Source organism: Sceloporus occidentalis, unplaced genomic scaffold, assembly GCF_023333645.1.
Source record: "Sceloporus occidentalis isolate IW3139 unplaced genomic scaffold, rSceOcc1.0.p SCAF_32, whole genome shotgun sequence".
NCBI classification, from domain to species: Eukaryota; Metazoa; Chordata; class Lepidosauria; order Squamata; family Phrynosomatidae; genus Sceloporus; species Sceloporus occidentalis.
Window position 1 is genome coordinate 4,558,742 of NW_028317012.1, and position 16,259 is coordinate 4,575,000.

At 39.3% G+C, this 16,259-nt stretch overlaps 1 protein-coding gene across 1 annotated transcript in view; it reads right to left on the bottom strand.

Moving 5' to 3' along the window:
* Nucleotides 1–1,044: 1,044 nt before the first annotated feature.
* LOC149298570 (protein-glutamine gamma-glutamyltransferase 5-like) overlaps nucleotides 1,045–16,259 on the bottom strand; it is a 32,833-nt gene continuing 17,618 nt past the window's right edge. The window contains exons 10-15 of the mRNA XM_089487323.1: nucleotides 15,996–16,259; nucleotides 14,016–14,176; nucleotides 12,000–12,133; nucleotides 11,403–11,538; nucleotides 10,705–10,766; nucleotides 1,045–1,363 (exon numbers count right to left, since the gene is read on the bottom strand). The exon at nucleotides 15,996–16,259 is cut by the window's right edge and continues 72 nt beyond it. Coding sequence (XP_089343449.1) covers nucleotides 1,045–1,363; nucleotides 10,705–10,766; nucleotides 11,403–11,538; nucleotides 12,000–12,133; nucleotides 14,016–14,176; nucleotides 15,996–16,259 — 1,076 coding nt within the window. The remainder of the gene's footprint in view (nucleotides 1,364–10,704; nucleotides 10,767–11,402; nucleotides 11,539–11,999; nucleotides 12,134–14,015; nucleotides 14,177–15,995) is intronic.

Genomic DNA, 16,259 nt, shown 5'->3' on the forward strand with positions numbered 1-16,259 from the left:
TCTCCCTGGGATTTTGTTCATTGTCCATGTTAAGGATTTCATTGGGATATTCCCTTGTAGCTTTGTATAACTAGGTGATACAATGAGGATAGGATTCTTGTAATATTCTGCAGAATTTCCATCTGGTTTGGCCCTTTTAACATCCGCTGTTTTAGGAGCATTTAGTGTGTCCCTTTGATCATTGCAGAGTATAACCTTTCATTCTGTACAAATGCCTAGTTAAAGTGGCGAGAGTTTAATAAAAGCTACATCAGCAGTTAATATGCGGAACCAAATGTTGTAACAGACTTGCAAACTAGTTTACTGAATAAACTCTGGAAATAAAACATTATCTAAGGCAGCATGATAAAAGAAATACCATAAAACATTGGGTATAATACTGATGCTAAATTTTGGGTAAATTTATTAGGCAAACTACACAAAGGATTGTGATATTTTATAGAAACATAGAATTGAAGATTATACTAGCTTTAGTGTTCTTAATAATGGCAGGAGGCGAGTATTTGGTTATTCTCTCTTTACTACTCCAATATAGCAGCATGAACAACTGGGAGAAAAACAACCAATCAAACTCAGAATAGTCCATATAAGGAACCTCCCACATGAACAGTTCCTCCTTCTTTGAAGCTAACAAACCTATTCGACTGTAGCCGGAACCAGCTATCAGGAACAAACAATCACTGGTGTCCCTCCAATGCTGGCACAATCAATCCGCCATCAGGCTTGTTACCTCAGGAAAGTATTCTACTCTCAGGGTAATGTGTCACGGTCCTTTCCGGAGCACGTCGCCCGAGTACCCGCGGCGTCATGCTCCCGTCCGGAGTTCGTCGCCCGAGTACCTGCACTTAGCTTCCCTACACAACCTGCATAATCTCCGCACACCACGCCCCCTTCCTCTCCCACACCTCCATGGAGGAGACAAAATGTCCATTGGACGTCATCACACCTGGGGGCGGGACCTAGATGAGCAGCTGATTTAAAAACTGAGCCCTGAGACTTGTTCAGTGCTCAGTTGTTCTAATGGCTGTGCTGTGTACTTACCTGCTAAACACCATTCGCTGCCTGATTCCTGATGCCGACTCCTGCTAGTATTTTGACCATGTTGACCTCTCTGCTCCTGACTCGGATTGTCTGACCATTCTCTACCTGATTCCTGTTGCCGACTCCTGCTAGTATTTTGACCATGTTGACCTCTCTGCTCCTGACTCGGATTGTCTGACCATTCTCTGCCTGATTCCTGTTGCCGACTCCTGCTACTATTTTGTCCACGTTGACCTCTCTGCTCCTGACTCGGATTGCCTGACCATTCTCTGCCTTATACCTGGTGCCGACCCTTGCATGTGTTTTGACCACGCTGATCTCTCTGCTCCCGACCCAGATTGTTTTGGCTTACTCCGATTACACCTTACTGCTGGACATTGCTTTTTGTTGCACTGTGCTGTTTGCTCCGTTCCTACTCAGGAGTTGTCCATACCTGTTGAACTCATTAAAGAGACTGATTCCTCATTCCCTGCATCCTGGTTTCCTCATCTGTTCAAACGTAACATAATGTCTCGTTGAAAGCAAAATTGATAGATGTCCTTGGCCACTTCCAACAGGATTCTTGATCAAGCACCACCCAGACGATTCACATATTGCACTGTGGACATGTTGTCCATGCAAAGCAGAATACAGCAACTGGAACAATCTATTGCTAGGCTGTGGATGGCGAATGACCCAGATATCAATTCCAGACAATTAATGTGAAAGTTTTCTTCTACCATCGACCATGCAGTCCCATGTCGATCCCTCGGTCCTTGACACCCCCCAGCCTCAAAAGGCTGGCATCCGATTCTACCACCGGATCCAGATTCCACCAAAAACGTAGGTATTGGCGACATTTGTCTTCAAGGCATTCACTGAGGCAAGCAATTATTTTGTCTTGTTTAACTTATAATTAGATACTTGGCTATATGCGTTAATTCATTAATTCATCTGAAGAGTTTTGTGGGTCTGCTATCATGATTCAGACATTGTCGGCATACAAGTTGATTTTAAACTCATTGGTCGGAAACCCTTTTATTTTGTTATTGGCTCTGAAACATATAGCTAGGAATTCTATTTAGGACTGAAAGAACCAATTGACCAAGTTGTCAACGATTTTTATTAACGATTACCTGGTTGTTGGATTAATTGGTCTCGGTGCAGCACACATTATTGTTTTAAAGTTTAATTTGTTTACTTCAGACAGATGGTCTTTGGCAGATGAAAATGTGCCTAACTGTATGCTTTTTTATCCCATCATTAACTTCCACGGTCCCCTCATTAAAACCCTCCCACCCTCCAATCTGCAAATAAAATACATTCCCTGTCCGAAACCACAAAACCAGATGGAGACAATAGTGCAGTTTAATCACGCCCTCATTACAGTTGGTTACCTGAAAACATTACACCATAAACTGGCTACACGACCACGTCCTACACAGGTTAGTACACTTAATATATTCAGCTATAAATTTGCCACGGATTACATCACTTATTGTTCTTGAGAAAGGTTCATTGAGAGCCGTTTCGTTGGACCTTCACCAAGTTAATACATTTTATAAAAAGACCCGATGAGTGCATCAACTTTATTTGCTGTATATACTTTTTGGATTGTTAGCACCCGGGCATATTACAACTACTTCCAGTCAAGTGAGTGCGTTACATTCTATATCTTTTGTATATGTGTGTATATATATATATATATATATATATATATATATATATGTTTTTCAAGTTGGCAGGGGAACTAAGATTAACAAGAAATGTTTAGAATTGGATAATTGGTTAAGTGTTTATCTGTAACGTTCAAGGCTTAAATTCCCCCCTTATATTCCATTCGCCACTATTAAAAAAAAAAAAGAGAGAGAAAGTAGTAGCAATCATTTTATCAAGTTGAATAAATGTTAATATAAAATACCAAGAACAGGACTGTGATGGGAGATATCTTGGATAAAGTTTGGTTGCAGTGGATTTCAATTATGTATTAGATACAGATCTAGGCAAAAAGGTTGGTTGATTGAATGAGATAAATAGTTATTTAGACAGACAAAAGTTTTTAGGAACAATGTCAATAGATTAAATTTTTATGATATTTGGAGATTATTTCATCCTGGTGAGAGAGATTATTCACACTACTCCAAGGTGCATTGATAGTTTTCCCAGATAGTTCTTTTCTTGGGTAATATAAATTTGCTTAAACTGATAAAGAATATTGCTCTGAAACATAATGTTTTGCCTGATCATAGTTTATTGGTTTTTAAATTAGACAATAAATTTAAACATTCTACTTCCACCTGGGGTCTGAATGATTCCCTTCTCCATGATAAAGCCAATGTAGAACATATTTCCAAAATGACTAATTTTTATTTTCAAGAGAATAATTCAAGCGAGCTTTTATTACAAACAATTTAGTGTGCCTACAAATCTGTGATAAGTGGTCATTTTGTAAAGATGAAGAAAAAATTGAGGCAAAGCTCTACTTCTTTTCTGTTTGAGTTATATATCTCCTTTTACAACCTTTCTCCAGCCAATAAAATATATTCTACGCAGCATAACAGAGAGGAATTGAAAATAATTCAATCCAAGATAAATCAGTTGGAATTGAAATGTTTTACAAGAAATATGAAAAAAAATGAAACTAAAATATTACTATAGAGGTAACAAACTGGATAAGCTTATAACTAATATTTTGAAGAAAAACAAACATAATAATAGAATTAGTAAATTAATTGTATCTCAAAGTTGTTTTTATCATCAAAACACATAGGAGATGAATTGAAACTTTTATTTTGATTTATATAGTTTACAATCTGAGAGTGCAGAATTGGACACTGTGAATTATTTGAGAATAGCAAATCTACCAAAAATTCCTATATAACATACTTACTGTGGCTATTGATAAATTGATCAAATATAAGATTGAAGAGAGTTTTGACACACAAATTTATGTGTGTGTGGGCCGCACTCATTTTTCACTGAGAGAAAATATGGCCTTTTAGCTTTATAATGCATATTAAAACAGGATTAATTTGGCAATAATGAAAAAAGCAGTGGACAAACTTTTTGATCAACTTTTATATGTTATTCTATCAATACTAAATTACTTAAATAGTAAAACACAAAGTCCACAAACCATTTAAAACAAGTTTAGCCAAATAAAACTGCACAAGGCTGGAGCACACTCTGGGTACAAACTGGATTTAAGATGACTGATGTACACTGGAGGTAGGGCCGGATTAAGAGCATCATGGTCCTGGTGCTGAGAATTTTGGTGGCCATTTTATGGAAATAAATAAAATAGACAAAATCTTAACTCCTCGGCATCAATGTGTACTGGATAAAGATGACATCAGTGCGAGGCAGATGATATAGGATAGATACTTATGCGATGGGATTGGGAGTACGCTAAAAAAAATAATCATACACGGGACGCCTGAAGCCACAATTTACTGCCACTAATCCTTTTTGATAAAACATGCACATTGAAATAGAGTAAATAACACAAAACCTTTACTTTTCCTCTCACTGATTTCTGGGCCTAGAAAGTTTTGTCCTCTGAAGTGACTACAAATTCATTTTATCTCTGGATAAGTAAAAATTCCTACAGTAAGTTAAGTACCAGGAAATAGATGACCATGCACACACCAGGACAGGCTCTGCCACACCGACACCCAAACACACACACCATGACAGGCTCTGTCACACTGACACCCAAACACATACACACCAGGACATGCTCTGCCACACAGACACCCAAACACACCAGGACAGGTTCTGCCACACTGACACCCAAACACCCACGCACCAGGACATGCTCTGCCACACCGACACCCAAACACACACACCAGGACAGGCTCTGCCACACTCTGCATCAGGATGGGTTAAGCTACACAAAGCATACAAAATGCTTTCCACACTGCTTTGTTGTTTGTGTGTTTGGCCCCTTGTGTACTGATGCCCCAGCCAGGCCCCCCTTTAGAATTAATGTACTCTCCCCCCCACACCCTTGTGTATTGCCCCATGTGTATTTGTTCCCTTAGCCAGCTCTCTTTGTGCATTTATGCCCCCACACCCTTGTGTATTGATTTTTATGTAATGCCCCCAGCCAGCCTCCCTTCCTTGTGTATTGATGCCCCCACACCCTTTTGTACTGGTTAATATAATGCCCCCATACCCATGTGTATTGTAAATTGCCACTGCCCCTTTTTGTACTGATTTATGTGATGTCCCAAGGCAGCCCCCCCTTTGAATACGGTTCCCCTTCCATCCAAGTATTTTTTTTTTTTTAAAAGCATACTTTTTTTACTAGCTTCCTTCCCCTGCATACTGCTCTCCTCCAACATGCTCTTCTCCCCATCATGAGGAACTCTTCTGTGTGAGCCCGCCCCTTTGAGCGTCGCATCTTCAAAGGGGTGGGACAAAAAGCCTCACTAAGGCACTGGAGGCCATGGTGCCTGAATGCCGGCTGCTTCAAAATCATTAAGTGGTCGGCGGAGGCATCTCTGAGTGAAAACTCCCAGTTTCACGCTGGCCGCACCTCGAAGTCTGGCATTTGGCCTGTGGGCTGCACGTTGAACACCCCTGTTATATACCATGATCAGATTGGTTATGTCACAGGAAGTAAGCACCAATTTGGGGAGGTTAATAGATATTTTGGATGACTCTGGAAAGCATGCAGTAAGTTTTGCAGGCATCTGTAGTCCCTGCAAATATTGCTAAACACATATTGGGGTGTTGGTTTGCATGACATATACCAGGAGCTAGAAATTTAGACAAATAAATTACTACCACAAAGTTTGACAAAGGGTGACAGTAGAATTAGTGGATTGGAAGGGTTAAAATATGAGCTGTCAGTGCAGTAGGTTAGGTACTAGATCACCCGAGCAGGAAAAACCTTAGAGATGATATGGTAGGCACGGACCAGGAAAGGCAGCGACACTCTCATAGATGGTATATCAGGCACCAGTGGCGTCTCCAGCTTTCATATTTAGGGGGGGCACATGGGGGGCCAGGGACCAAAGTAGGGGGGCAAATAAAAAACCGGTACATATACACTATGTATATATATATATATATATAATATACACACACACGTTAGACGTGCATTTTTAACTACATAATATGCACTTATCTCTTTGAAGTAAAGACCGTGATTGAAATATGATTTCAAAATAACAGCTAAACTGGCAGTTATTTCTCATTCTTTAATATTAGCCCCTGCTGACAATATATATAAATATTAGAACCTGCTGCCGATATATAGAAATATTACACCCTGCTTCTGATATATATTAATATTAACCCCTGCTGCGGATATATATTGATATTAGCCCCTGCTGCGGATATATACTTATATTATACCCTGCTGCCCATATACATAAAAATTATACCCTGCTGCCGATATATATTAATATTTGACCCTGCTACCAGTATATATTATTAGCCCCTACTGACAATATATATTATTAGTCCCTGCAGCCAATATGTATTAATATTAGCCCCTGCTGCCGATATATATATATATATATATATATATATATATATATATATATATATATATATAAATACTAGACCCTGCTGCCAATATGAATATAAATACTAGACCCTGCTGCCAATAAATATTAATATTAGCCCCTGCTGCCAATATATATTAATATTAGCTCCTGCTGCCAATATATATTAGCCCCTGCTGTCGATATATATTAATATTAGCCCCTGCTGCTGATATATATTAATATTGGACCCTGCTGCCGATATATATATAGTATTAGTCCCTGCTTCCTATATATATTAATATTAGCCCCTGCAGCCAATATATATTAATATTAGACCCTGTTGCCAGTATATAAATAAATATTAGCCCCTGCTGCCAAAACATATATAAATATTTGCCCCTGCTGCAAATATATATATAAATATTAGACCCTGCTGCCAATATATTTTATAGTGAAAAAATTGGACCCTACCCAAGCATTTCCTTGGGCCCCGCTCAACGCTTCCTTGCATGCAATCACTCCTTCTGCTACCGTACTAAAAAAACAAAATGTTTCCCACACTGACTGCAGATCAGGGGAAGACCGCAAGAGTCAGTCCTAACATTGAGATGTCCTCGCCCATGTAATCATCCGTGGAGTCCCTTTTTCCCCTCATTCACTAAACCATAGCGCTCTTTTACTTACACCCTGTAGTTCAGGTATAGATCAAATAAACAACACATGGAAACAGCACATGCAACTGAATGAGATTAAAAAAAAACTTGTGTTTGCAGGTATACATAAATAATGTATGGAAACATAGCATTGCAGGTATAAACCAACAGAACACACAAACCCAGCATTGCAGGTATATATCAACTGGAAATCACATGTACACTCAGCACTGAAGGTTTAGATCAAATAATCAACACATGGAAACAGCACTCCAGGTATTGATCAACTGAATAAGACATGCAAATCCTATATTTGCAGGTAAACATTAATAATGTATGGAAATATAGCCGATACAGATGAACAGAATGACACAAAACCCAGCTTTGCAGATATAAATCAATTGGAAATTACATATAAACTCTGCATTAAAGGTATAGATAAAACCCCCTAAATTACAGGCATAGATCACTGGTCACACACCCCAAAGCCAACCCTGGTGTCCACACTGCCCACATAGAACCTGACCAGCACCTAAGTTACACATTGTGTCAACTTTGTCCCCAAACAGCTGAACGTACGCCATTTTTGTCCCATAAAGACCTCTCCCTCCCAATCTATCCTATCTACCCCCTCTCCCTCCCAATCTATCCTATCTACCCCCTCTCCCTCCCTATCTACCCCCTCTCCCTCCCTATCTACCCCCTCTCCCTCCCTATCTACCACATCTGCCTCCCTATCTACCACATCTGCCTCCCAATCTATCCTATGTACTCCCTCTCCCTCCCAATCTATCCTATGTACCCCCCTCTCCCTCCCAATCTATCCTATGTACCCCCCTCTCCCTCCCAATCTATCCTATCTACCCCCTCTCCCTCCCAATCAATCCTAACTATCCCCTCTCCCTCCCAATGTATCCCATCTACCCCCATCTCCCTCCCAATCTACCCCCTCTCCCTCCCAATCTATCCCATCTACCCCCCTCTCCCTCCCAATCTATCCTATCTACCCCTTCTCACTTCCTATCTACCTCTTCTGACCCCCTCCTAACTTTCTAACCCCCCCCCTTTGAAGTTCACTTACCTTGGGCTTGTCCAGCGGTGAGATCGCGAGGTCTCTGTATCCCTGGTTCTGCCGGCTTCACTGCTGGGCGCCGGATATGACGACATATACCAGAGCTCGGCTTGAAATGCCGTCACTGCGAACAAGGCAGAGGCCTCGCGGTCGCGGAGAAGAGTGAGAGGCGCCGAACGGTTGCTGAGAACTTATTCCTCAGCAACCGCTCGGCGCCTCTCACTCTCTCCTCCGGGTCTATTAAAAAAAAAAAAAGACAGCGTTTCAATTGGGGGGGCACACCAGGGGGCACAGCATGATGTAGGGGGGGCCATGGCCCCCTCTGCCCCCCCCTGCCGACGCCACTGTCAGGCACGGGTCAGGACAGTCAGCGACACTCATAAACGGTATGGCAAGCACGTATCAGGGCAGGCCGTAAATTAATCAAAGTCAGGAGACAATCCAGGAGTCAAAAAAACAAAGGCAGTAATAAAGCAAAATGGGGACAGAACACGGACAAAAGGGGCCGGCTGCCACAGAGGGGAAATTTAGGTTACACAGTCCACTATTATTAAAGCTGATTTTCTATTTGTATCAAATGACAACCTTTATGATTTTTGCTGTTGCATGCTAAGCAGCCAACAGTTGCAGTAAATTAACCCCTTCGCGACCTTTGCCGGTTCAGGACCGTCATAACAAGAAGGTCACTAAATGACCTTTGACGGTCCTGAACCGTCAAAAAATTAAATAAGCTTAGCTTAAACGGCCTTGCTGCAATGCCTCGATGTTGAGGCATTCAGCAAGGCCGAGATCGGCATCGGGGGCCATGTCTGGCCCCTCCCCGGGGCGTCAACAGGGGACGCCCGTTTTAAAAGCTTAAATGGTGTCGCTGGAATGCCTCGATCAGGAGGCATCCAGTGACACCAAACACTTACCTCTGGGTGGGCTGTGACCGCTCCGGAGAGCGGTCACAGCCGCCGCTGCCGGTGATCTTCGCCATCAAGCAAGATGGCGGTGGCCCGGGAAATAAAACAATAAAGACGAAAAAGTTCGCTAGATGGTCTCCAGACCCTCTAGAGAACTGGCTCCACTTGCTGGTTGAATACAGGTACTGCATTCAACCATGCAAGTCAATGGAGCCCAGCTTCCTAATCACTATGTGATTAGTAAAATATTCAAAAAAAATAAAAATAAATAAAAAAAGTAAAAAAAAATAAAAAAAAAATGTGCTAACATTTAAAAATAATTATGCAGTGATGTCACTAGATGAACCATCCAGTACCAGCAAAATGTGTAAAAAAAAATATAAAAAAAGTATTAAAAAAATAAAATAAAATTAAAAAATAAAGTTTATTATTTTGAGCAAGTGCTAAAATTTCTCAAAAATCTCAACAAAGTTGAAAAAAATAAATAAAGTAAAAGCACTTCAAATACCCAAGGGGTGTCTAATATATAAAAAAATGGCTGATGGGGTAAATTGGAGTGGCCTAGCTCAAAGATAGGGCATAGGTACAGACTGACCAAAATGGAGAAAAAAAGCGCACTTCCCAAATGTGGCATTTTAAATCTGAAACAACCCGACAAACCCATGCATGTGGGGTATCACTGCACTCAGGAGATGTTCCTGAACACACATTGGCGTGTTGTTTGACAGTGGCATATACCAGGACCTGTATATCTATAACTAAAGTACAATTTGTGTGGGGAAAAAAAAAAAATTACTATTACAAAGTTTGACAAAGTGTAGTTCTATAATTGGTGCATGGAAAGGGTTAAAATAACAGCATTTGGAATACCCTGGGGTGCCTAGTTTTCAAAAATATATGGTTTGAATGGGTTAAATTGAGTTAACCGGCTTCAAAGATGTTCCAAAGAGGAGATGGAGGCAGACTGACCAGATTTGTTAAAAAAAGATTTGGAAATCATAAAACGCTGCTTGTACTTATTGCCCTATAACTTACAAAAAACAGCAAAAAAACATAAAAACATTGGGTATTTCTAAACTCAGGACAAGTAGTAGAATCTATTTAGCTAGTTTTTTTACTTGCTTTTTTAGGTGAGTAAAAGATTTTTCAAATAAAAGTCATAAAATGTGTTTTTTTTTCAATTTTTCACCATGTTTTTTTTAATTTTTTTTATAGTAAATAAGATGATACGATCAAAATAATGGTATCTGAAGAAAGCCCATCTTGTCCTGAAAAAAACAATATATAACTTATGTGGGTACACTAAATGGGTGAGGAGAAAATTACAGCTGAACACAAGCACCACAAAAGTGTCAAAACAGCCTCGGTCCCACAGGGTACAAAACGAAAAATGAGCCCGGTCCTTAAGGGGTTAACATATGCCTATAAAGCTGACAGCTTGTTGCCAGAATTGTTATGGTAACTATTACTACAATTACATTCAGCTAAAGAAGAGCCACACACTCTCACTGTCCTAAGCATGCTCATTCACTGATACAGCTACACATTTAACTCACCTTGCTGTTAAGTAAGCATTGGGTACAGCCATTACAGCTAGTAAGGTAAACAAGCCATGTTTCTAAGTGACATAGAAAAGGCATTAGTGAGGCAAACACAGTTTACTTCACTGATGTTTGTAGAAAATGGGCATTACTGTCCCTTCAAATAGTATTTCTCTGTTAGAAATGATTAAATAAAAACAAATTGATTACATTAAAACAAACAAATAGGTAAGATGGTCCATATAGTATTTATCTATCATCAAAATCTGTTTCTATGTTTATTACTTTGTTTCCATGACAAATCACTTCAAATGAACTCTTTTTATTGGCAAGTGTTACTACACGTTATAAATGATGAAACCATTTTACAATTAATAATTACAACTTGTAAAGGTATTTTTTTTATTTGAAGGCCATTTATTAATTTGGGAAAATAATCATTAGTAATGACTCTAAGGTAAAAAGAGCTTGTTTCATTTGACCCTGATGCAGCTTGTCAAGCACCAGTATCATCTTCCCCTGACTACTAATGATTACATTTGTTAAAATGTATGATTATCCTTCTTGCACCAGCATCATTAAAAAAAATTATTAAATTATTATTATTAAAATAAAATGATTTAAAAATAAGACAGGAACATAATAAACACACTATTGATTTGGGAAATTAACACTCAGTAAGTAAAAAAGACTTATTAGTGTCTGGATATAACAGTGACATCCTTGTATCCAGTGATGGATTTGATCTGGTCACTAGTAAAGAGTGCTTGCAAATTCCTGCTTCCAGGTTTAAATGGTGTTATCTCAGATTGTATCCTGAGTGTATGCCCAATCTTTATGGTTCCTAATCTGCAACAGAACAAAATAAAATTAATTTGGCATAGATCAAGTAGTATGCTGACTGTGAATCATACATGCAGTGAACTCAGATTCATCTACACCGGAAACCCCACAATGGGACCTTGAAAGCCACAAGTGGATATGTCCATAATCCATGGCACATGTGATGTGTCATGCTCTGACCTTTGCAAAATGCACAGTGACCAATTCAGGCACTGTATATATGTGTATATATATATATATATATATATATATATATATATATATTTAATTTTTTTTGGCAGTCCAAAAAAATTGTTTACTGGAACATAAGCCCTATCCTTAATATAAGATACCCAGACAATTAAAAATAATTATGCTATCACTATAGCTTCTATGTGGAGATCTATGTTTAAAATGAATTTGTTATTTACCAAAAAGTTGAAAGCATGCATTATTTTGTTGCTACTGGAAATTATGCTTTGACTTACTGTATTGTAATTTGTCGATGTATTAGTCCACTGCCTTCTAATTTCAAAATGCTATTACGTATATCTTCAGGAAGTGTATTTTTGAATGTAGTTCTGACAATACACGGTTTATCGAGAATGACGGGCCCATTCACCTGCAAATAGAACAATACTAAGCATTAAGGGAGGGCTGTTTAGAAAGAGTTGGGCACATTAAATCCCAAATGAAAGCAACCAAATGGCAAATGTTTAAATAAAGCAAAGAAAAACCACGTGCTTCACAAGCTAACTAAAGGCCAAGGAATATCTTTTTCTAAAAGCAAATTTGAAAGATACAGAAAATGACAGCAAACTATACAGGGCTTGTCGAAGTTTCTCAGTATATTTGATTTTTGGTGCCAACTTTGTGAATATTTTCCAGATATACTGGCCCAGAGCACACTTCATGTAGAAAATCAAAGAAGGTAGAGACACAGCTAAATACAAAAGATTGTGGCCAGCCGCAAGTGATAAAAGAAAAGTGTGAGTGGTGGACAGAGCTAACAGTTTAGGATTAGAATGGCTACATGTAACGAGAGCCTCAACAAGAGGGTGACATTATTGCTTGTTTTTTAATGACACATTTCACATGTTCCTGGCCAGCACAAGTAAACAGATACACCTCAACAGTGAGGCAGCACTTTATTTGTGCTAGTAAACAAGATTTGAAAATCATGTGAAAAAATAGCTGATGTCCCTCTATTATACCACACATCTGGAGAATACTCAATTGTGTGTGCTTTCCCTTATGTACACTTTTAAATGCAAATCCAAACTATTAAATTAGGGCAGCAGAAGAATTATGTGACCATAGATAAAGAGTGTTCTTGTTTTGCACTATGCAATCATGTGGAATTTATATGATCGTGTTTCAACCAGCTGCCTTTCATTGGTTGATGCCAAAGGGACCACCTGCCAGCGACCAATAGAGTGGCTCTTACGGACCTTTAAAATTTAAAGTCTGGTGCCCTGCCCTTTGCCAGGAGAACTCACATCGCTGTTCCTCCCTGTTGCTCAGAGAGGTTGTGTGAGCTTTGTCATCAGGAGTTAAAGGTCCATAAGAAGGAAGCTATTGGTCGCCTGCAGGGAGCTCCTCTGGTATCAACCAATGAAGAGCATCTGTCCTTCATTGGTTGATGGCAGAAGAGCCCCTTGCCGGTGACCAGTAGAGTCGCTCTTACAGACCTTTAAAATCCTGGCACCAAAGCTGCTGCTAACTGTTACAGCCCCTGCTAGAAAACTGACAGAAAAGAAGAGGAAAAAATGAGTGTGACGAGCATATACAAATATTCACCTGAAACAAACACAGGAACGGGCTAATGTTTGTGGAATAGCAAGGTCCCCCCCCCCCCCCGAAAACTAACATAAACAGCTACTACAGTAACTGTTTATCTTGACTTCATGACTTATATGTATAAGAGGATTCTTGCAGAATGGCTCTATATCTAAGGTTTTCTTGAAAATATAGATACATTTTTGTTATCTTATCCAATGCATAGGATGTCCTTTTGAACCTGATTCAGCATTACATTGCCAAACAACTGTTCATTTAAATAATAGTTCTACTGCAAGCCACGACCTGACTGCAAAAGTCTCATTACTTGATAATAGTAAGAGAGAAGGAATGTCAAAACTGGGCAGGCTCACTTTAATTTTTCAACTCTAAGAACCACACCAAATTAGACACTGGACTGATATCTGTGTCAAACAAGCACCAGTTCATCTAGTTACTTTAAACCTTAAATTATTTACAAAAATCAATTTTCCCATCATTAGTGGTTTCCATCTCATGTACACAGAATCAGAAAATAACATTATGCATCTCTTAGCATTGTGTAATTTATAATTTGGAAAACCTGCTCTGTGTGTGTGTTTTGCATACAAGGACTAGCATTGGACATTGCTTAAGTATGATATTTAACCTTACAAAATGATTTAAAAAAATAATAATGGTTAATATCAAACTTATTAAAACAAATGACACCTCTCATCATATACCTCAATATCAAGGCTGGGGTTCTCTAATGTGATTTTTCTTTCAGCCAATAATTTTTCATGTGTGTCATTGAGTTCTCCCACAACAGAGGCATTCAGAAGATTGCTATGAGTGATGTGCTTCTTGTAGGTCAGATAAGGAATCCAGTATTCCGTCTTGACGTCTGTTTAAAAAAAAATTGTATCTGTAAGCATCTAATATATATTTGTTTCTGTGCTACCATATGAACAATTTAAAAACTTACATATTGATACTGGGTGGCCCACTGTTCAATTACTGCAGTCTTATCTGTCATTAACACATTTTTGTATGTGTATAATGCAGTTTGGCTTTACCTTGCAGAAAGACTCGTGTATAAGTGCGGAGGCAGGCAGCAGCAATTTCCTCACAGTGAACTCCTCCTAACAACTCCCAGAGACTATACATTTATCCTTGTTGAGTCTCTGTGTATTAAGGTAACACACCCATAGACATGTTTACTAGACTTGTGTATTCAGATTCATACAACTATTTCAGCAATTCTTACAAATCCACAAAAACTAAGCAAAGATCTCAGAATTTTTGTTCTATCTGCGTTGGTACTCTCACTCACACACTCTCTCATTTACGCGCTCTCTCATTCATGCTCTCTCGAAATGTTTCCCTAACTTCTTTGTCAATAGATGAGTGTGTGAGAGGGCATGAGGGTTAATGACAACTTATTTCTGAATGTAAAAAGCCCCCTAATTTTCATCCAAAACAAATGAGCAAGAAACAGAATTTGTGGTTAATTTGCACAAGCCTAATATTTATCCAGGATAAGGCCAAGGGCAGCATCCATAGCCACCCTTTCCATGGCCTCTGTCCTTGCTGCAGAGTGCCAGAATATGATGTCATATCCTGGCACTCAATGTCTTAAAGGCATGCATAGTCTTGTAAAGCATCATGTGCAAATGGAGCAGTTAAGGGGAGACAAGAGAGTTACAAGCCCATTTAGCAGTAGAACAGCTGAGAGGTAGATGGCCCAAGAGAGTAATCTGTTTTGCTGCAAGAGGACCACTACTCCCCTGGACCTGCTGCGCTAGAACTAGGCTTAGGCCAGAATATAAGTCACTGTACACTTCACTGCAAGTTGGGGAAAAAAGGAAGTAACCTGCAAGTTAATTAAACCATGAGTTGCTTGGAAATATAAATTCCACTTGGAATGCAAGATGGTTTGGGAGTAAGCATAATCCCCTAGCAGTAAATGTAAAAAGTAAAATCAATAAATAACCAAGTAGGCATTCCCGTTCCAAAGCTTGTGTGAGAAATGTGGGCTCAAAGTTGATACATTTTCCCCACAGCATGCAGTGTGAAGGAACAGGGGAATAACTGTCACCTCTCTTTTTTCTCTTTTCTTTTTTTGTTACAAGTGCTCTTGGTCGACACCCAAGTCCTCTGTGTAGAAGGAGCGAGGTCTTGACTTCCCGTCCATTTCCCCTTTTTCCTGCGATGTCAGCGGGAACGCCCACTGGCCTCAGTGAGAAAGCCCACTGATGTCTCCAGAAACGCTCACTGAGATCAGTGGAACCACCCACCGACGTCAGTGGGACTACCCACTGATGTCAGTGTGCAGTCTTGGCTGAGTCCCGCAAGGGTAGGCTCCGGGTAGCAGGAGCCCACAAGTTCCCAAGTATGATTGTATAAGCTGCATTTATGAACCCTATTATTTAGATTTCTTTAGTCTGTACAGCCTATTTTAATTTGTAAACAAAATTACATGAGTTTACTTAGTGTAAATAACTGGAAAATGTAGGATTTTAGAAAAGTGATCAATATAAAGTATATTTTCATTCCTTTTATATTTCATATTTTAATTTAAACACAATTACATGGGTTTATAAATTGCATAGAAAGTGATTATATGGAACTAAACTGTCACACTACAATTCACTGCACAAGCGGTAATTGCTGAAAAGAAGAATCAAGATATGGGGAAGTAAGATTTTGATTTGTATGCTTACCTGCTTTGGGATTTAGTTCAATGGAAGATGTTTTTTGCAACACAAGCCTCCCTGGCCTACCATTATTTTCCATAGCTTGGACAGTTAAACTAATGCTGAGCTTTTTTTTCTGGGAAGTTTGGTTTGAAGACAATACAGCTATATGAATATCCTGACCAAAAACCGCTGACTCCAGCACTTTAAGTTTCAACCTGAATCCAGGAGGGGCTGGTGGAGAACTGTTGTCAGTACCATCAACTTCACTTAAAGTAAGCCTAGAATTGT